This window comes from Oreochromis aureus, linkage group 15 (genome assembly GCF_013358895.1).
Source record: "Oreochromis aureus strain Israel breed Guangdong linkage group 15, ZZ_aureus, whole genome shotgun sequence".
Classification (NCBI taxonomy): domain Eukaryota; kingdom Metazoa; phylum Chordata; class Actinopteri; order Cichliformes; family Cichlidae; genus Oreochromis; species Oreochromis aureus.
In genome coordinates, this window is record NC_052956.1 from 19,661,680 (window position 1) to 19,684,325 (window position 22,646).

Consider the following 22,646-nt stretch of genomic DNA (forward strand, 5'->3'; position numbering starts at 1 on the left):
ACTCTTTTGTGCATGACTTTTTGGCTTGGTTGTAGAAATGTATAACCTATCTCCTATGTAACCATGTGTCACATGCATGGCATCACTTTTTTTATACTCATGTTTTTGTGTTTAACTTTTGATTTTTGACATCTTTCTTATTATACAGCAAATTATGGACTCCAGTTAAAGTTTTCAGTTGCATATGATGGTCCTCATCAGCTAATGTAAGTGAGTCAGGTGTCATAAGATGATCTACAAGTGGAACATCATAACTTAATAATTCAGACAGTTCAGTCAGTTATTCAGGGAATGTCCATTTGCCTTTGAGGACCAGGGGCATTTGAAAGCCTAGAAAAAAAAATAACTTGTGATCCTGACTTGAAGAATAAATTTATTTTCTAATGAAACAATAAATAAGCAGGCAGAAAAAAATATGATTAAATAGTAGTAAAAATGTCTTCAGTTAAGCGCATATCTCTCCATTCCTGTAGCTTCCCCCCCAAAAAGATGACATAAGAATTAAGACTCAGGCAGAGGGAGATTGGACAGGGGACAAAGGGAGAAAATAAAGCAGGGTTCCCATCAACATCATAATTATAGTTTGTTATGCAGCAGTAATAATGAAGTTAATTGCTTGCAAAACCCATTTTTCCACTAAACTGACTACCTTCTGCAGCAGCCCACTGACTAAAAGGCTTCTGCCAGTGAAATGACACATCAATAGTTGTTGGAGCCAGATCCCACCCACTGACCTTTTTCCAAACCATTAACGATCTTATTCCCAAGTGTGCAGAAATCAATACATGGGTACCGACATGCAGTCGCTCATATCTGCACGGTGTTATTTCTGAATTTTAATTCAAAATCAGAAATTAAAGCATGAAGCAGTTAGCATTACTAATTAAAATGTGCATTCATATTTTTACACTTTGAGGTTGATCGTTAGCTTCACTTGGCACAAAGGCTTGAAAGTTGAATTAAGTGGTAGCCATGTTAATACAGTTTACTTGGTTTCACCTCTAAATCTCCTTGATGTTTTTATATTTACACTATTGTTCTGTTTTTAAATTTGAACACATATTGCATGACTAGGGATGGGTATCGTTTAGGTTTTATCCGATACCGGTGCCAAACCGGTACTTTTGAAACGGTGCCGGTGCTTAAACGGTGCTCAAACCGGTGCTCAAACCGGTGCTTAAAGAATGGAGAACACAAAATTGGTCCAAAAACCTCTCATGTTCAGCTGTTTTTTTTGTAAAAAGATCACAATGTTAGCCTTTTCTGCAGCTATAGGGCATATATGGTATCACTCTTGGCTGGAAGCAGTGCTTAAACAATGGAAAAAACACAAACTTTGTCCAAAAACCTCTCATGTTTAACTGTTTTCCACTTTTTCTTTGGTCATTTTAGCCTTTTTGGCCAGGGTGAAGGGAGTATCTGCCATCAAACAAGAAGACAGCCGCATGTAACTACAACGGTGTTTGCTAGTTCACCTTACATGCATTAATGTAATAATGTGGTTAGCCTACTCAACGTTAATTACACACGAACAACATGAAGCTACTCACGCAGAGAAGAACGGCTGCTGCTGACATCATCATCCGTCATCATTTCTGCTACGCTGACAGGGCTAGGGGCCAGGACTCTACTCTTCGGGTTTTTGGGGGATGTTGCTAACTCCGGGTCCGATAACAGGCACCACACCCGCAGTAGATGTGCACGGTGTGAGGTCACAGCAAGTTATCAAACACGGCGCATTTCTCGGCTTTAAAAAAAAACGCTATGCGCCGCCAGGTGTTTCATCAGATTTGAGGTGTTACCTCCTTTGACAGTATCACAGTATCAGCTTAAAGCACTTGTTGCAGGCTGCTGAGTTTGCATCTTTTGCTGTGAAGTACAGCCAGACTTTTGATCGCTTCGCCTTGGACATTTTTAATCTGTAGCTCTGCTCTAAAAGAACAGAGCAGAGCCAAATGATTGGCTAGAATTGGCTCAGGAAAAAAAAGCACCGAAATAAAGCACCGAAATGTGTGCTGCTTTTCGGTCTGGTTACTACCGTTTATGTCAGAACCGGTGCCATCATGGCACCGGACACCGGTACCCATCCCTATGCATGACCATATTTCTATTTTATGTATCATATAATATAAACAGTCAACAGTGATATATACCTATAAGCTGTTGATTGTCTTAATCAGTATTACCAGAATAAAAATAAAAATGATTAAAAGTTTCTTAAATGAGAAATAAAACATATAAAATATATTATTAAACATTAGGAAGAGAAATCTTGCTTCTATATAGAAAATTGGCATTTAATGAAAAGGAAGATATACTGTATTTCTTTCTGTTTTTGTACATTTCCAAGCACATTTCAAGCTTTCCTTCATGTGCTTACACACCCACTGAACTCCTAAGACAAAGCTCTGACGCTAGAAGGTGGGAAATGAGTACCGGCTTGCATTAAGGTAGTGTAATGGTGGTCATTAGACATCATCATTATCATCAAAGTCTCGTCAGCTGATGGAAAGACCCGATAAGAGAGTGTTTTGTTGTCATTCTAAGCTTCTCCATCATGTGTAGCATGTCTTTAGGCTTAGTCTTGTGTCCAGGACTCCAAATATTGCAAAGCTTCAGGAGGTTAAAGCCATACATTAAACACTTGTTCGCCACACTTTGGACTTCCTCAGTGTTTGTTTGCTTCTGAGAGCTCTAGTAGCATTTGGACCCAGAAGTAACTAATGAAGTCAGGCTTAACAAGTGGATTACCTCAATGAAGACAATGCATATTTAACTTTGTAGTTTCAGGTGCATCCAGTTTCTGTAAAAGTGTATGAGACAAAAGCAGAACAGTTAAATATCATCTCTTTATACCCCTAAAAATTTACATCTTTTGATGTTATGTCATTAAGTAGCTTTGCATTGCAGTCTTACTACTTAGAAACTGCTCCCAGACCGCTGGGAGCACTGTGAGAATCATGTTCTTTGATTTCTCCAGTGCCTTCAACACCATTCTTCCCTCGGTTCTGAAGGACAAGTTGGAGAACTCTGGAGTGGACCATCACCTCACTACCTGGATTTTGGACTACCTCACCGACCGACCACAGTATGTGAGGACTCAGGGCTGTGTGTCGGACAGGGTCGTCTGCAGTACGGGGGCCCCACAGGGAACGGTTCTGGCTCCGTTCCTCTTCACCATCTACACTGCAGACTTCTCCCACAACTCCACTCAGTGCTTCCTGCAGAAGTTCTCTGATGACTCTGCAATAGTCGGCCTCATCACTGATGGGGACGACAAGGAGTACAGAGGACTGACTCAAGACTTTGTGGACTGGTGCCAGCTGAACTACCTCCAGATCAATGCCAGTAAAACCAAGGAGCTGGTGGTAGACTTCCGCAGGCACAAACATCCTCCACTGCAACCACTGAACATCCAAGGTATGGACATTGAGGCTGTGGACAGCTACAGGTACCTTGGTGTTCATCTGAACAACAAACTGGACTGGACTCATAATTCAGACGCCCTCTACAGCAAAGGGCAGAGCAGGCTGTACCTGCTGCGGAGACTCAGGTCGTTTGGAGTGGAGGGCCCACTCCTGAAGACCTTCTATGACTCTGTGGTGGCCTCAGCCATCTTTTATGGTGTGGTCTGCTGGGGAGGCAGCATCTCTGCTGGGGACAGGAAGAGACTGAACAGGCTGATCCGCAGGGCCAGCTCTGTTCTAGGATGCCCTCTGGACCCAGTGGAGGTGGTGAGTGACAGGAGAATGGTGGCTAAGCTGTCATCCCTGTTGGACAACATCTCCCACCCCATGCATGAGACTGTGACAGCACTGAGCAGCTCCTTCAGTGGGAGACTGCGGCACCCACGGTGTGGGACGGAGAGATTTCGCAGGTCTTTCCTCCCCACTGCTGTCAGACTCCACAATAAAGACTTTAACTGATCAAACACACACATCCACAAATGTGCAATAACACTAATGTGCAATAATCTTTTCTGGCATCGTTGTATTTTTACTCAATTGTATGTAGCATTTGTATTCTATTTTTATCTCATTGTATATTTTATTCTATTTTATTCTACTGTATGTAGTATTTTATTTTATTCTATTCTGTACAGTTGTGTACTGTATTTATTCTTATTTTATTTTATTCTAATTTTTGCTTCATAACTTTTGCACTGTCCATTTCCTGCTGTGACAAAACAAATTTCCCACGTGTGGGACTAATAAAGGTTATCTTATCTTATTACAGAAGTATTCAGCACAGGTGCAGTTGTTCTGAACTCCAGGATCAAACTATGTGAAGCGCTACTCTACATGCATACGCTACAGAACCCTTTCTTCCTACTGGCACTGGGAACCAAGCAACAAAAGCCAGTGCCCAGGATCTTGCAAACATATTTTTTTGCATCTCTGCAAGTTGTACACAATCCAATCTTGGCAGCAGAGCCAATAAATAAATAAATAATGTCTAAAAATAGCACTCACAAGCAATTTAGAGTGACAAAATTTGAGGTTTGAGTGTGGTGGGGAAGTGAAGATGAAACAGCATAGTTTGCTTTGATCACCCCAGAATCTTGTCCTTTACGAGCTAATTAAAAAGTAATGACTCACCTCCCCTGTCATATCCCCTCCAGCTGCTGTTGGTCCAATGAAATTTTGATTATTTTTTTTTTCAGAGTTCTTATTGTCTGAGTTTTAATTGTGGGGACACTTTTAAACTTTGCACTCACCGAATCTCAGTCTCACTTTGGAAAATCTAAACTCTTTAAAAAATGACGTTGCAGTCATTAAATTGGTGTGTGTATGTATATATACATGTGTGTGTGTCATGGCAATATGTGCATCCTGGACACACCCACTGTAGCTACTATGACTTCCCCAAAGGCAATATCAGGTGCAAGGGGTTTACTGGTTTGTGGGCAGATTTTTTTCAACATGACATTCATGCATGCATCTCTGCAAGGTGCAGTCACAAGTTTTTATAGGTGTGCATTTGAAATAAAAAAGTGTAATGAGTGTTGTCCAGCCCAAGAATCTTGAGGTCAGATGATAGATCTGAGAAAAAAAAGATGATAGATATTACATCAGATGTAGCTATAGTGATGCCAGTGTTGCCCACTGTGGTGAGAGCAGGGCCGTTCTGACTGTGAAACCACACGCTCATTTCCTGATGACTTGTCAATCGCAATTCACTGGTGAGCGTAGTGAGCATACCCCAGATACACAGCACGACCAAGATTTAATGTTTTTGTTTTTTTTGTTCAGTATGACTAAAAATGAGCCTTGAGCACTCAACCCTCAACAGGAAAGTGTCAGACGGCTTATTTTCTATAGACTTCTACAGGACCCAAAGCACCCCTCGATGGCCATTAAAGACAATGCTGGTTCTAGGCACTCACAAGTTGGTTCAATTTTTCAGACCCAAAAGCTGTGTGCATCCTTTTTACCCCTCAGCCGTGAAAGGCTAATGGAGTATTGTTAGCAGCGTGGACACCCAACTTTATAAATACGATAATTCGAGAACGAGGTGACGAGGCTTTTGTAAATTATGCAATAGGTACATCTACGAAAAATATCTGGTGAGTTAGAATCTCAGTGATCTCGGCTGAGATCGGAAAATTTTGTGAACGCATCAACTCAAGATGTCACCTAGGATTTTCAAATTGATATCATATATGCGTCTACTAAAAATCTCAGACGAGTATTTGAAGATCTGCCTACGCTACATGCAGTGTATTACAATACAAGTCTGTAAAAAGCTGTACAAAGCTTGAGTATCAGTGAATTATTATCATAATTTCTGCTATTTTAGTTCAAAATGTAGAATGATACGTTGCCCGTGTACTTTTTAATCTACTGTTGTTTTCTGCCATTTTAAATACATGAAGAAATATCTTGAAAAAATGGTGCCTGTCCCCTAATCATGTACTGCAGTTGGCTAGATTGTTCTATGTCATATGTGAATGATGTTATCATCCACTGTGTGTGTATGCGTGTGCCTCACAATCAGCACTACAGAGATTGATATCATTTCATTAAATGAGTGGAATATTAAATTCCACCTGTGACCCAGTCATCACCACCGGGGTTAACAACTGTTCTGCACAAAGGTGGGTTAGAGTACTTGAACAGGTGCTTAGTCATTTGTCTGTCTGCATACTTCAATGTTCATAAAAATACCAAACAACATATCACATATAATCATTTCTACTGAAAGCAGCTTAAGCTGTCCTTATGGTATTGACAGAAACATTTACTGTACTATGTGTTGCTAAAATAACTTTCTGTGTTTGTTGTTGTGTTTGTATATTTTAACATTAATTCAATATACTTTGACATGATTTAGTTTGTTTATCCACGCTATTTTCCGAAGCTTACGTTGATGATAAAATGTCTGGAGCACCACGCAAAGTAAATCTGACATTATTCCTGCAGACAAGTAAACACTTCAAGTAGAAAAAATGAAACGGAGACAGGAAAAAACAAGTTTACATATCTTCAGTATTGCTATGAAGCCTATACACTGCAGCTGGTTTGTGTCGAGTGAATAACATAAAAGGAAATAGAAGTAAAGGGGGTTAAAAACTAAGTAAAAGTGAGGAGAGGAAACTTTCGTTTTAGAAAGTCATATTTTCCCAGCTTTTCCTAGCTTTTGGCAGCTGAGTCATATTTCACCGAGCAGCAGGCAGAGACTCAGCCGTAGCGCGTCTGGTCGAAGACTTAGCGAGTTTCTCAGCTGTGACTTTCTCCCAGCTGACAGACAAAATTTGCAGCATTTTGCTGTCGCCTTATCGATTGGCCTGGTATCACTGTCATTTAAGCAAACTCCTCCAAGGACATGAACTGATCGACCGGCGGAGATGAGAAAAGATCTCTGCTACCGTGCTCACACGTTCACTCCCTCTTTCTCTCACGCTCACACCTTAGATGGATGAATTCGTAGCACTGTATTCAAGTGTAAAAAAGAACCTGTAGTTTAAGCTGACAGTAACATTCATTGTATTATACCAAAAGAAAATCTTAACAGTGGCCTTTTGTCATAAAACGCAGGAATCTCAAATTTAACTGCTGGAAAAAGGTTTAAATTGAAACTCTAACAGCTGACTGTACTTTCTCTGATGAATGTAAAGAGTACCCGTTTACATTCATTTATGTCTTTTAACTCATTCTTGTGGTTTACAGTCTTTTAATCTGTGGTTTGTTCTCACTGTTCATGGTGGCGTGGTGGTTAGTAGTGTCATCTCACAGCAAGAAGGTCCTGGGTTTAAATCCACCATCTGGCTGGGGTCTTTCTGTGTGGAGATTGCATGTTCTCCCTGTGTGTTTTGCGTGGGTTCTCTCTGGGCCCAAAGACATGCAGCTAATGGGGTTAGCTTAATTAGTGATTCTAAATTGCCCATAACTGTGAATGAGAGTGCCTCTCACCCTATGGCAACTGGGATAGGCTCCAGCTATCCCGCGACCCTGAATTGGTTAAATGGAGGAGAATGGATGGACCAAACATTATTAGTTGTTTAAGATGCCAAATTACAGGTATTTACTAGCATTCCTGAACAGAAGAAGTCCAGTGTCTCGGCTCAATAACAATAAATACGTTTTAGCTTTACAAGTTTTTTGACAAATTTCTAAAATGTTTGTGTTTCTATAGCACTAAAAAGATCATTTGGTAGTATGCCGGTCTGAAGCATTCATGAGTGTGTTAACATACAGGACTGGACATTTTAAATAATAATTAATTAGCATGTTAAATGTTGAAGTTTGTCAGAGTACAATTAGACCAAGTTTGAACTAGTACAGCTTGTTTGCGGGTGTTGCCAGGAGAAAGCTTCTTTTCTTCTTTCTTCTAAAAGGAACATCGATGGTCTGCAAAATTACATCTGAGCAAACCATAAGACTTCTGGAACAATGTCCTTTAGACAGATGAAACCCAAGTAGAGCTGTTTAGATTTTGCCAAACATAACACTCATTATGGCCCAACACGAACTATCAGCATGATGGTGGAGGGGCAATGATTTAGGCGTGTTTGGCAGCTACAGAACCATGGTACCTTGCAGACATTGAGCTGACTGTTAACTCCTCTCTATGCTGAAGTCTTCTAGAGTCAAATGTGAGGACCGATCTCTCTGACAGCTAAAGCTCGGCCAAAACTGAGTCACTCAACAGAATAATGATCCCAAGTCCAGACCTCAACCTAAGAGAAATGCTGTTTTAAGACCTTAAGAGAGCTGTGTATAAGTGAATGCCTGGAAATCTCAATGAACTGAAGTACCAATTGTACCCCCAGAATAATATGAGAGACTGATAAAGTCATACAGAAAACTACTAAGTTATTGCTGCTGAAGGTGCTTCTATAAGCTATTCAAACACGAGGTGTACTTAGTTTTCACAGCACTCTAATGAAAACTTGTGATCAATGTGATTACAAAAATTGGAACTGGTCATTTTAGTGATGTTTAAGTTGAAATTATCACTAAATATGCACAAATGTGTTTTACTATCTAGAATCTAGACAAGCTGTTACCAAAGTGTCCTTGGTGTGATTCTCCATCACATGAATACCAAAATATATTTCATACCTACAATACATAAAATAAATGAATGATATTGCATTTCACAGACAGTGCTCTGGCAGTTCATTGGGTTAAATCTTAAGCTGATCTCTGTCTATACCTGAAGGGTAACCACATAACGCCTTGACAGAGAATTGTAATTCCGCCTTAAGGCAGGACTTTAGTTAAAGCTATGTACTGCCTTAGCAAGAGCACATTCTGGGGGAAAACACTGTCTGAGAGGATCAGTTAGGGCTGAGAAAGTCCCCTAAATTGTGTATACCGATGCTCTCACAGAGCCCCAACAGGCAGGATGGGTCTTCATCTAATGCTGAATATATGCTGTGTAATACTTAAATTAACCCAAATTTTCTCAGAAGGTGCTGATCTACAGAAACTCTTTACATAGATCAGCACTGGCAGAAGATATTGGCTCATATCTGCAATAACCTTTAGAAGAATGTCTCTTATTGGCACATTACTGGCACACACTGTTCAGTGTCCGTGGGTGACAATGATGGCAATATTTGCAGGCTTTATCTCCCAGGCTGCACTTGTCATTGTTGTGGGTGCTAACGCATACAAACACGCACACAATAGTCTCTGCCTCCACATCTCTGTCTCTGACCATTTGTCAGGCAAATTATCATGATGAGTTTGGACATGGGCTCATTGGCTCATCAGGAACTTGACAGTTTATGTTGGTGTGTGTGTGTGTGCAGACCCCACAGCATCATGATTAGTGCATTTCATCTGCAGAAGTGTGCTGATGACTCTGATGGAGATTTTAGCTCGTCTAACCGTTACGTTGGCTTCGTTCGCTTCCTAAGCTGATGAGAGGCTGAACCGAGCTGAATAATTTAGGCGTGTTGATGAGGAAAAGATGTTTTATTTTGGAGCAAACCAAATTTTTCTTGGCCTTATTTTCCTCTCTGCAGTTTGTCTCTGATCTTTGGTGCTTCATTGCTCATTTGTGAACACAGTGAAGGAGACTTACAGTGAGAGGTCCAAAGGAAAACACAGGCTGTAATTCTTCTTGGATAAAACTACCCTGTATACATAAACTAGGCTGTGTGTGTGTGTGTGTGTGTGTGTGTGTGTGTGTGTGTGTGTGTGTGTGTGTGTGTGTGTGTGTGTGTGTGTGTGTGTGTGTGTGTGTGTGTGTGTGTGAATGGATTGCATGGGTGTACTGATGTCAGTCAGTCTTTTGACCACAGAAGGAGAAGGTCCAGTCACAAACAAAAGATATTAATGGGTAAATTGAAATAAAACAGCACAGGAGACAAAAATGAACAAAAAAGTTAGAAATCCTAACTGTAAACAGATCAAACAGTCTCCAGACTCAGATAAGTGTCTCAGGCTACAGAGTTAAAGCACTATAAAGCAAGCACATAGATTTGAAGCAGAACACAAATCCCTCTAAGGTACATTCAGTGTTAACCAGATTACCAAACAACAACGCTACCAACAAGGAGACATGGGGCAGACTCCTCACTTTAAATCACTGCTATCTCAAATGACAAACTGGCAGCTCTTTTGAGCCAGCCACTGTAATTAGAGTTAGAGCCTCGGACTGGGACACCTGCCCACGAAGCAGAGGAAGGTGAGATGAAGAACAAGTACACTGTAGGCACTAATTGGCCTACAAGAAAGACAGGGTTAAGTGGACAACAAGGGGGAGGAACATGGTCATATGGATGAAACAGCTTGAAATACTTAAATATGTCAACAGCTATAAATTTTGGACAAACATTCATGAGCATCAGGGGACCAGTTCTGCTGACTTTGGTGATCCCCTGGCCTGTTCTCTGACACCACTATGAATTATCTATACTGGCATTTTTTTTAAAGTCTAAGTCTAGCTGTAGCTGGATTCCCATTAAATGTAAATCCTATTAAAAACTAAGGACAGACCAAAACCTCACACACATCACTTCCTTTAAGTCAGCTACTAAACACACGTGGGCTGTTAGATCATGGCAATCATGGTGGGTTTTTTAAAAAAAACCTTTAGCAAAGATAGTACTTATTTGTCACCTTCTTAAACTACTTAAAATTAGTTTTTCCACAGACCTGGGTCAGTTTTATTAAAGTTACCTCTTTTTGGTTTGAGATGAGCTAAAGCTGCTACAACCTGTAGGGGAGAGAGATGTTAAAGAGGAGGGAAAGCTCTTCTTCTTCTTCTTGAAATTGAACCTAAAACCAGTCTGTGGCGTCTTGATTATGGTCAAAATCATAATTACTTTTTCAGTACTGCGGATGATTTAATGCACTTTTCTTTTCCATTTTTATTTAAGTGGATTTCTATGAACTTTAACTATAATTAAAGTGAATAAATGTGTCAGATCAAAAGTACAGAAGAGTGATGTACTGAAAGCAAAACAAGAAGATTATTTTAAAACAGAATCTGACACAGTAACTATATGATTTTGATAATCTCATTTTAATAATTGGTTGAAACCAAAATAGAAATTGAAACAAAATTTTAGTTAATTGCACAGCCAAAGAGCAGTCTCACAGGATCATTAGCATAATGTCTTATTAGCATCTTAATATTGCCAGGACAGTAATTGGTAATGCATGATGTCAAAATCCATGTAATAAATATTAGTTAACATCTGTTGCATGTATTAAGATATACTATGTGCTAATAAGGCTGTATAAACAGTAATAATAGTATTATAAACATTAAGCATTTACCAACACAACTGTTAAAGAAGCTTATTTAGAAGCTTATAAGAGTTTCTTATAATGCAAATAAAACTCACACACTAATGTAACTTCACATTAATGGCTCTTATGCCAACGTTAAACTTTTATTATTATTATTTGTTGCTTTATAGATTTAATACACTCTTTTTTTCTTGTTTTTATTAGACATGAACTAGGCTTATTTGCAGCTAAAGGATCTAAAATACAATGTTCCTAAATTAATACCTTTACACTGAAAATCACAAGAGAACAACACAAAGTAGAATCTTGTACAACAATAATTTGAGTCAAAAAGAGGTGATAAAGTTGGATTTTTGGCCAAATGAAAGCTGGACGGTCCTGTTCAACTTCAGTGGTTTACAAAACCAAATGAGAGGCTTCATCCCACGCCTGAGTATGTCTTTGATTATAAAGTGACTTATTTCTCTCATTGCACAGCTCTGCAGCTGTCAGCAAAAACAGGGTGAGTGTGTGGGGAATAAACAATGAAAATCTCAAAGACATCAGCACTTGTCAAGCTACATGCACTACATTTCTTCTCCCAGTAAGGCATGGCAAAGAATAAAAAGTGGATGTCTAGTTTCGGTGAAAGCTTTTGCCCACTTTTCTTTCTCTAATGTTTTCCTCTGCACTCTTTTCTAATTCTATTGATGGACTTTGGCCCAAGTAAACAAAGGCTCTTTAGCACCCAAACACAGTTCAATGTGCTGAATTATTGACTTGGTTTTTCAAAGAGGCAACGCAGAGCTTTGTTTCTCACGGCAGGGAGAGAAGCAGAGGACGGGTGTCTCACGGTTTTTCATGTGGAAATGTAAAACCCATTTCTGTCCTCTCCCTCTCATTCTGCCTTGAGCAGAGGATCACTGCACTGTCAAATTATTGGATGGCCGCATGTATTTTTGGACAGATTTAAAGGTCAATCTCATGCACAACAGTTTGCTTGTGTTATTTTTATCCCCAGCAATACACAGCGTCAACCAATTTCTAATTCATGACTGCAAGGCATCAGATATGGAGGAGATATAGGTAATGTGAAATCCATAGCTTATCCTTAAGAGATCACTGATACTCCTGAGTTATTAGAAACATTAAGCAATGGACTATGAGGTTTTAGCAGCTGTATACCAGCTATAAACAGTATCACAGTTCATCTCTACTAATTGTATGTCAGTAGCATTAGAAATATTTATGCTACAGCAGGACTATCGAACTGAGGCCAAAATATGAAGTTAGAATTGCATTAAGTTCTTATTAAGTTCTTCAGCATGTCTGGTCAGTCTGGTCTGCGTTCCCCCAAAAAACTCCAGCAAACCAGCAAAAGTTCAGCAAATTGTCTCAACATTAATCGTTTCAGTAAACCACAACAAATATTAGTAGTATGGCAGATAATCTTGAATTTGCTTTTTGTTTTGTTTTTTAAAAGTGTATTTTATAATGGCCTGAACATGACACTATAACTGTTGTGGCTCACGTTAGGTCTTTAGGGTTCACAGGTCTAGAGACCAGTCTACAACCGGTTTCTGGTTTCAACTTGTTGCTGGAGGTTGCAATGAAATATATAGTGCTACACCAAAATCTCCTTGTAAATGCTTTATTTGTTAGCAGATCGTCATGGTTGTAGTTTACATGGAAGCCCCCGGCATGTCTGCAAACACTTATCAACTACTCATTAAACACCAGTGAAACTATAAAAAGTGCAACGTGTGTGTTTACAGTGCAAACAGGAAGTGGAGAATGCTCACCTTCAAAGCAAAAGTTTTGCCCTTTCAAATGTGTTGATTGCAGCAGCAAGGTGAATCTTTTATTTTGCAGCTGAATGGTAGAGTTCGGTTTGCGTCACTCAACTCGGAGAGTAACTGGCGAGTGTTTGGCCATCTTATAAACGTGAAGTGTTTGCCAGCTTTGGAAATGTTTTTATCACAGTCCTGGTGATTTTTTTTTCTTTGGTTAAAAGGCAAAAAGGCACTTAAGGACAAACCCTGTAAGGACTCCTCATCCAACTCGAGTTCTCAAAATTGTGAAAAATTTTCTTTTCATTGATTTAAGGTGATGGTTGAACATCATAGTGGATGCTTCAAACACCTTGTCTATAACACCAAATGTGCACTAAGTACCAGCTGTTCTTCATAAAGACTTCATTGGACTTGATTGTAAAAATATTGTATGAGAAGTTTTTTCTCTCCTTGAACCGTGTTGGGAGCTTCATCCTCAAAACATCAATATCACCTTTCCTTTTCATCTTACAGATATATTATTCCGCTCTCATGTTTCTTTACTTTATCCTCATGCTTTGATGTTCTGCTGCTAGCTCCCGTATTAATATTTTAACACAATATGCCCAGCATAGCAGTCCTAGCATGTTAGCTGAATACTGCTGTTAATGGTCTAGTCAGGTGTAAAAAACCAAACAAAAACGTATCAATATTGTATTAAATCTTCATTATGATCCTGTACATAATCTAATGTGCTTCTTCCCTCTGTTGCAGGTTATCTATGCACTGAACACGAAAAATGATGAACACGAGGCAGCCATCGCTACTCTGAAGGAGGCTCATGAAGAGGAGGTGCAGCAGATTCTTTCTGAGACCAGGGAGAAGATACTCCAGGTTTGTGTGTGTGTTTGTCTTACTTTATATTTATTAGGTTCTTTACCACAAAAACTCTGTTGCTTGACTCCTGTGTTTCAATTTGATCGACTGAAATCAGTGAAGTTCTCCTTCTGTGTGCACTTTAAAGATAGATAGGAGCAGATGATGATGGTGGAAACACACATCACATAAGAAGACGTTACACACCGTTGTCGGAGTATGGGCACATAACACAATACAATCTATAAGAAACTGACATATTTATTATATATTTAATAAATATAAAACATGTATTAAATTATAGCATTTCAGTCCACGCAACCTTCAGCTGGTACATTGACAGGATGCACTTCAAAACTGCACAAGATCAGTTTGACCAGAGGCATCATACCTTTCTGCAGTCCTGTGAAACTAAGTACACTCCATGATTCACTAAGTTGTAGAACCAGCTTTGGCAGCAATAACTATAATAGCTCAACTTGGAAATCTAGGCTCACTCTTTTTTACTGTTTTTCAGTTCATTGAGGTTTATGGGCCCTCATTTATGGACAGCTCTCTTAAGGTCCTGTTACGGCATTTCAGTCAGCTCTAGACTTCGACTGTGCCATTGTTGCACCTTCATTCGTTTCTGTTTCAGCCACTCTGTCCCAGGTCCTGTTGCTGCAAAACAAGCCCATATCATCAACCCTGCACCACTGTGCTGACAGTGAAGTGTTCATGGTGATAAGCTGTGTTTTGTTCGTGTGGTTTGCTCAGGTACAACTGTGCACACCTAAGCCATGGTGCCACATTCCTTTTATACAGAACAGACTTTCTCCTGGCAGCCCTTCCAAACTAATCATGCATATTCATCTTTTTGTAGTGGTTAACACATTGACCTAATGTGCAAGAGATCCCTGGTTTAAGACTTGGAGAAGATGCAAATGATTTAGAGTTGTGTCACAAAGGGCATCAAGCATAAAAATTTGTGCCAAATCAGATATGCGGATCCCTCTTCTGTGGAGATGCGTTGCTAATAAGGGAGCATCTGAAAGAAGCACAGGCCTCAGTCAGCATGATAAATGTTAACTGAGATATAGAGCTACATGTCAGATGTAGAGTCTGAGATGTAGCTCTTGGGTTTTTTGGGTTTTTTTTTTTGCAATTTCTCTGATTAGTGGTGTTACAGAGGTGCTCACACTTGTTGATGATTAATTAATCAAGTGTGTTTGATTAGCATCTCCTGGCTGCTGCTTACCTACTTAATTCCTATGGAAGCAGTAGGGGTGTACTTGGTTTTAGAGAATTATGAAACGCTAAAGATGGCGATCTCATCCCCAAAGAGCCAAACAACATTCGAAACAGGAAATGGTTAAATCAATCATGTCATTGCATGCGCACATTAGAGTTTCACAACCATTTCAGAAGTCACGGTATGTACGTATGCATAGCAGAAGTACAGCTTTATGGGGGAAAATCTTTTCTTGGAGGTTTTTTTAGCACTTTCCAATGGATTTAAATGATTATTCCTTTCATCCAGTATCTATGTCTCAGTGACCATTATACTAAAATTCAATTATTCAATTCAAAATGACTCCCAAGTTGTGAGATAAGAAATATATAAAGCTGAACAATCCGGTCTATAATTGGACAGTTAGTGAGGATGTAAGTATAGTACATGTAGTAGTAGTAAAGCTGTATACATTTAGTTTTCAGACAGTGGAGATGTTTGAGTTGGGGTTTTTGTAAAAGCTGCAGTTCAATCCGTTTGTGTGTGGATTGTTTGAAAGCATCTGCCTGATGGTAGGAGCTTAAACAAATGGTGTCCAGGGTCTGCAATGTCTTTGATGATTTGCTTGGTCCTCTTCACACAGCCAGTGATCTAGAGATGTTTTAAAGATGGCAGCTCTGTGCCAACAATATTTTGTGCTATTTTCACGACATGTCGGGGAGCTTTTGTTCCTGTCCACAACACAAGGAAGTGGTTTAAGAGCAAAACTGCTGATATATCAAATGTTACAGTGTTGTCAATTCATATTAAGTTTATTCATGAACCAAGAAAGTAACTTTCATGCCTATTTATGTGTATGTACTGAAATATTAATAGCCAGATGCAGAAGTTGGTAAGTAAATCGATGAATAGATTCATTACAGCGGGTAATTAGTGAATTTATACAGGGCCATTCATGTAACTGAATATCTATTTGGAACCAAACATTGTAACAGGGTAAATATTTGAGCATTAAAGGAGACACTGGAGAAAAATACTTTGCGCTGTGTCTTTTAGAGCACAAAGACTTTACAAATACAGGCGAGAAGCTCACAAGATATCAGGCTATTCGATCTAGGAGTGTCCTTGCCAATGGTTTAAGATAGTGTCTGAATAACCCACTATTGTATACTCATAGGATCAGAAACTCTGAACCTTTAAAAAAAAAAGCCAGTCCAGACCTCCTGTACAGGGGTAACTGGGATCTAACACAGTGTTTGACTTTTTAGTAACATGCAGACTTGAGGAATGCAGATAAAATAAAAGAGAGAAGACGGCGTTGTGGGAATCTCGTTAGACCAGGTTCACCCATGCAGAAAGGAGTTTCAGAAGTCTCAGGACCACTGCTGAGACATGTATTGTAGCAAGCACTCAGTATCCAGGAGAACCAAGATATCTAAATGTGCTGATATAATGTAATGCCGCCCAGGTCGAATTCGTACTGAATCTAAATGTCTACATCTGAAACAGTTTCTTTACTGGTAATATAAAAGGAGGAGGATGAATATTATGTAAGCAAAGCCTATTTTCCAAATTTAGATAATTGAGAACAGCTTCTCTTTACACCTGTGATGCATCTCTGAGGCCTTGGATCATTTTGACCTAGAAGATAACATTAAGATAAGATCTACTTTATTTATCATAAAAGGTGGGAAATTCCTTTGTTACAGCAATTAAAAATGAAATTTAGTGTAATAAAATTAGACGCAATGATATAATAAATATAATAACAATAATAACAGTAATAATAATAGGTGGACAAAAGGCTGAAGATGTACTGAAATCAACTATATAATAGATTTCAAAATAAAACAGGAAGAGGTTAGGAAGAAAACAGACATCATTATAAAGTCGCATACAGCTGATGATGTCGCTAAAATACATCAGGATCGCTGCACTGCGATCACCGGTGAGCTCAGACCACATTTAAAATGAAGTCATCAATTATGAATCACATGAATATTAATTATTTAGGTCTATATGTCACGTCATTACTCTTGATGACAATGCCTTGCTTCTCTGTGAGTAATGTGACCAACCTCGATCAGCTACACTTGAATACGCAGACATCGCCTCGCTCTGCTCCTCTATTAAGTTTCCCTGGAGGCAGTGTTTACTGGTGTGCTTTGAATGCAAGTTTAATTAATTTAGCCGAATTGGATGTACCTATTTAATCTTTTAATTTTCACTTTCATTTGTTGTCATAATGAGGAAAATCAAAGCCTAATTTAAATTCTGTGCACATCAGCCAATCTTTTAAAGTAATTTTAATTAAAGCTGAAATCCAGGATGTTTATTTACTGGTGTTTGCATGCATTTTATGTCCTATAATATCTCAAAATGATCAAGTTTTGGAGGATATGAAGTGCACGACATATTGTGTCTTGTCAATCACAGAGTAAGCATCTCTGCACATGCTGTCATTAAAATGCTAGATTTGGATGATAGCGAGCTCTTCACTGAACTTTACATGTTTGTCCCAGTACAAGAGCAAGATCAGCGATGAGATGGACCTGAAGAAGCGGATCCAGTCTCTGGAGGAGTCAATGGAACTCCACGAGAGGATGAAGAGGCAGGCACTGGCCGAGTTCGAGAGCTACCGTCAGAGGGTGGAAGACATGCAGCTCTGCACCGAAGCTCAGGTAAATGGAGGAGTGATGTGATGTCTGTGTGTGCCGGAGGCAAGAGGCACCTGTGTCTGCACTCACAGCTGCAGGTAATCGCTATTAAGTCTGTTTCTCTGTCCTGCTGTGAAGTGAAGAGTCTCTCTTTGTCTGCATCAACTGCCTCAGATTGCTGTGAGCGGTCAGGGTTCCTTCAGGGCTCATTTTCACCTCTTTTTTCAAGGATTTTGTAAATAGAGTCCAGATATTATTTAATACATTTTTAACTTTAGTCACATCCACGAGTTAATCCAGCTACATGATGACTAGAATGAGCTCTGTTTACCTGGAAACACCAATGTAATGCCATCACTTAACAAATTTTCAGATTTAGTAGGTTTCTTTAAAACAAGTCAACCAGAAGAAACTCCCCCACAAGAAAGTGAGATGATGATTTATTAAGAATGATTTGGCCCACTATAACTCCATTTTTGATTTTACTAAGATGTGAGCAGGGCCTTGCAGAGAAACAGGAAGCGAGGAGGCCTGGGTCATCTGGTTAAAAGAGGAGTTGTGCTCATGGTGGGACAAAGGAAAAGTTGGATCAGAGAGAGGGAGAGACATAAAAGAGAGAACTTGGCTTGGTCTAACCTTTGAATGTGTTGCCACAGGAAAGGCCAAGAACCCATCAGAGCGAAGCGCATGGGGGAAATCAGAAAATGCAGCTTTGAATATTAGCCTAGGAAATAGGAGGCACAATTTTCAGGCTCTTGTCGATGCCTTAAGCCTTAATATACGAAAATACATGGAAAGCAGCAGAGGAAGGATTTAGATTCTTTACTTTAGTGAAGGCAGCAATACTACAAAATAAAAATACTCTTAGATGTAGCTTAGTGTCCAGAACCAGCTTTCTTTGTAATGTCGCGCAATGGGCAGAAGTTGAGTTGATGGAAAAACAGCCCTCAGCTTACTCAGTCTATGACCTGAGTTTATGGTCTCACTAGATGAATGAAACATGAAATTCATTTTCTAAATTAGGATCCTCATCACAGTCAAAAAAGGAGGGTAGGGTTTGCTGCAGCTCAGGTATATACAATGTTTCTCAGTTATTAAAGCCCTGCCTAATATCTCCCATTTTAAAACACCAAGATGGTGAGGGCAAAAAGATTCATCTCAAGGGATCACAGCAGGACCTCAATAACCAGTGGGTGATGCCACAGTGGGTGCACGGTGCATCCATCTTTTATATACAGTTATTTGAGTAAAAATACAGACCTATTAGTGCCAACTTTCTTGGACACAGCCTTAAATAGAGGCTTGCAACTAAAATATAAAAACAGATGATTACAATGACCAGAGATCACCGACATGCTGTAAGCACTCAGTGTGCCTTTTCTACAGTCCTTCATGTTCAGATTCAGAAGCTGGCAATGTCTGTTCTGTTAATTAAACTCAAGGAACAACTGGTGTTATTCTGGTAGTATTCCAAAGTAGATCTGCCTGTTAGAATTACAGTAACAATAGACAGACCAGACACAATAACAGCTGGGAGAGGTAAACATTGCATTGAAGTCTTAGAGAGACACATGCATTCACCTTCTTCACATCTGCCTGGATTGCAAGTCAAATGCAGGATGTATTGAACAGCTGGATCTCGCAGCCTCTCGGATGCAATCACATCTAGTTTCTTCGATATCCAATAACAATCCAGTCCTGCTAAGACACATAAAGAGACTAAATTTAAATTAGTTTTTTTTCCCCACCTCTTGTAAGTAGGAGAGGAGTACCTCTCTTAATGCTATGCTGTAAATTGCCTCTGCTTTGTTGTTTATAAGTTTATGAGTGAGCCAGTGTGTATGAAATCATCCCCATGTATATGCTTGTATATGACCTGGGAGGACAGTGAAGCGTGTAACTAATCTCTAACAATAGCTGACCAAATGAACATCATTATATAGATTTATGGAGTGTGTGCAGCTCTCTGATAAAAAGATGCAAAGGCAAGAATGAAGAAAAATTGACTAGATGCAGGAATTTATGATTTAGAGCAGGGGTGTCAAACAAAGCAGCCTGGGGGCCTGAACCAGGCCAACAAAGCATCTGGTCGAGCTCACTGGATGGCTTTGAAAAGTAAGACACTTGTAGGGACAGTTATCAGTACAATATACATCATCTCACAACATGTTTCCCTCAGTGTAGACCACCCTGGACATCTTGACTGTTTGGTAAATGGACTGATACTTGTACAGACACAGAGTTACAGAGAGAGTTACACAGAGATACAGAGTTCTTGATACTCACAAGGCAGGATATGGATATACAAAGTTGTCACAGCATTTCCAAGTGTCAAGTAGTGGATCGAGAAGTATCATCCACAAAATCAGAGAAACACAAATATAGAACAAGCTTGGAAGGAAAGAAAACTACCTGTATGTTTAAAGACTCCAGACCAATGGCTAATGAGGGCTAGAGTTAGAACAATGTGGCAGGAGTTTCATGCCGTGGGGAAGCTTCAATACATCTGGATCTGGGAATCTCGTCAAGGTGGATGGACTTGTGAATAAAGAAGGATATGTCAGGTTTTTAAAAGGCAGCAAAACAGGCCTGGGTCATCACTTTTCCAACACAACAACCCAAAACAGACACTGAACTACCTCCAGAACAAAGTGAAAGTTACTTTTGCTTTTTCTAGATCCACTTATTTACAGCACATATGCAATAAGACATATTGTTAAAATTATCTGAGGATGTTCATCATGTGTTTTGGAAATGGATATTTCACCACATGTTATTATGCAGTGGTTTTACTGATCTAGCCCATTAACTAAAGTTACATCCCTGAATTAGAGTGATGCTCAAAGAATTAAAATGCAAACACCCAAAGGCTGCAGTCTCCGCATTTTAACCCATACTCATTATTAGCAGCGGTGGGCACCTGTTAGGCCTTATTCTGGTCAAGGGCACAGCGAGAGGAGCATTATCCTAGCATGTTTTGATGGCAGGAGAAGCCAGGTCTCCTGGAGAAATGATTTGAACCAGGAAGCCACTTGCTGTGAGGTGACAGTGCAGCAGAATGAGCCACCGTACTGATGGCAAATATGCAGATGTGTGTCTGTGTTTGTGCTTGTGTTATTACCCCTGAGTGTTTTTTTACCTGATAACTGTCCAAGCTGTCAGTCATGGGTGTCTCCTACTTTTATCTCAGCTGATATGCCACTTCTGCACCTTTTGAGACTATAAAATTTATGGCTAATAGCTAGTTTGTGCTGATTGTGTAATTAGCTACTTTAGAGAATGAAATGCAGTCAAAATAAATTAAAGGTATGAAAACGTATTAGTAAATCTTCCCCTGACAGATGGTTGTTATGTGCCTTAAAGATTTTATGGTAAAATGTTTAGTGTTTTTCTGATCAGGTACCTTAGAGACCACTTTTTCTGCTAATCAATATAACATATAATATCAATGGATTGAGGCATTGTCAGAATGATAACCTCCTATGTCAATACTAGATGACATTTTTCTTGTTATTTTTGAACAATGACCTTCAGAGTGTTTTCTGCTCACACACTTTGTTTCTGTTTAGTCTGCTGCTTTTTACTGCTAATTTAGAGCAGCCAGGTCGGCATCCAGAAGGTCAAAATCCCCCAAGCCAGTACACCACCACCTGGCTTGGACCTTTTGAAAAGTCACGCGCTCTGTAAGAAGCCTACAAAACCCATAAATCAATTCCCCTGTTAGCTCAGCCTTTCATTCCCGTCTCCTTTGGCAGCACACGCAGCGTGTGGTGTCCATGTCGAGGGAGGTGGAGGAGATGCGACGGTCCTTTGAGGAGAAGCTGCGTACATTCAGCCAGGCGCAGGCCCAGTTCGAGCAGGAGAAGAGGGCCGCGCTTGAAGAGCTCAAGGCTGAGCACAGACAGGAAATCCAGGAGCTTCTTCGCAGCCACCAGAGCCAGAACGCAAACTACAGCAAAGACCAGGAGAAACTGGTACAGCTCCATAAAGCCGAGGTAACACACTTGCTTCTGCAAAAGTAGAGCAGCTCTTGAAAGCCAAAGCATCAAACTCTAAACCACTACAGGGAAGAAGAAAGAAAGTGGGACAGCGATAATTACCAAGTTTCCAACTGTTTGTGCTACCTTACCTTTCCTTAGACAACATTTTAGTGTTAGTAGATGCATGTAGTTAGACTACATGCATTTTATAATGTTTTGTCTCGCTACAGCAAAAGTAACAGAGACTTCTGGTTGCTTAATTTTTTTTTTATAAACTGACTCTTAACTTGAAATGTGGTGTTTCCTTGTGTCTCCGTGTTGGACGTTTCTGCTGCAGGTTGATTCTCTGACGGAGCGGGTGGAGGAGCTGAAACAGGACAAGAAGAGACTGGTGGAGGAGTACGAGGCCAAACTCAGCAAGGTACAATGCATTAAAAATAATTACCATCATTAATAATTGATAAACAAAATGGTAACCAAATATGAGTTAATAAATCATTTATTAGGCATTATTTGGATATTTTATTCACATGCCTTCTGTGTTAGTCCCCCCCACCCGTGTGTTTTGTTTTGTTTTTACTTCCAGTTTTGTTGCTCTCCTTTGTGATTGTCCGCCCTTCCCAAACTGTTCACATGTGGTTAAATGTTCCCACTCGTCTTGTCCTTGATGCCATTCAGTCACCTCGTATCGCTCCTCCAGACTTCAACTGCTGCTAGGGACAATATACAGTAGTGTTTGTTTTGCTTTGGAGATCCAAGTTAGTGGGTCAACTCTAACCTGAACCTGCAGTAGATGGAGAGCTGGTGCCACTATGTTCTAAGACTCTAAGTCCATTGTTATTTACTCTATTTATTTAATGTTTTCAGGAAAGTGTGGGTGTACTCTCCTTCCCTGCTCTCACTACTGCTACAGTCTAATTCTGTCTAGAGCCAATCCAAAAACCTAATACTGAGTCCAGACT

The 22,646-nt window shown here is 39.8% G+C and overlaps 1 protein-coding gene across 3 annotated transcripts in view; it reads left to right on the plus strand.

Annotated features, from left to right (window-relative positions):
* Positions 1–22,646, plus strand: part of fam184ab (family with sequence similarity 184 member Ab) — a 212,553-nt gene that overhangs the window by 65,258 nt on the left and 124,649 nt on the right. For all 3 annotated transcript variants that reach the window (XM_031756301.2, XM_031756302.2, XM_039599176.1), the window contains exons 2-5: positions 13,736–13,855; positions 17,570–17,728; positions 21,460–21,699; positions 22,022–22,105. In XM_031756301.2, coding sequence (XP_031612161.2) covers positions 13,736–13,855; positions 17,570–17,728; positions 21,460–21,699; positions 22,022–22,105 — 603 coding nt within the window. The remainder of the gene's footprint in view (positions 1–13,735; positions 13,856–17,569; positions 17,729–21,459; positions 21,700–22,021; positions 22,106–22,646) is intronic.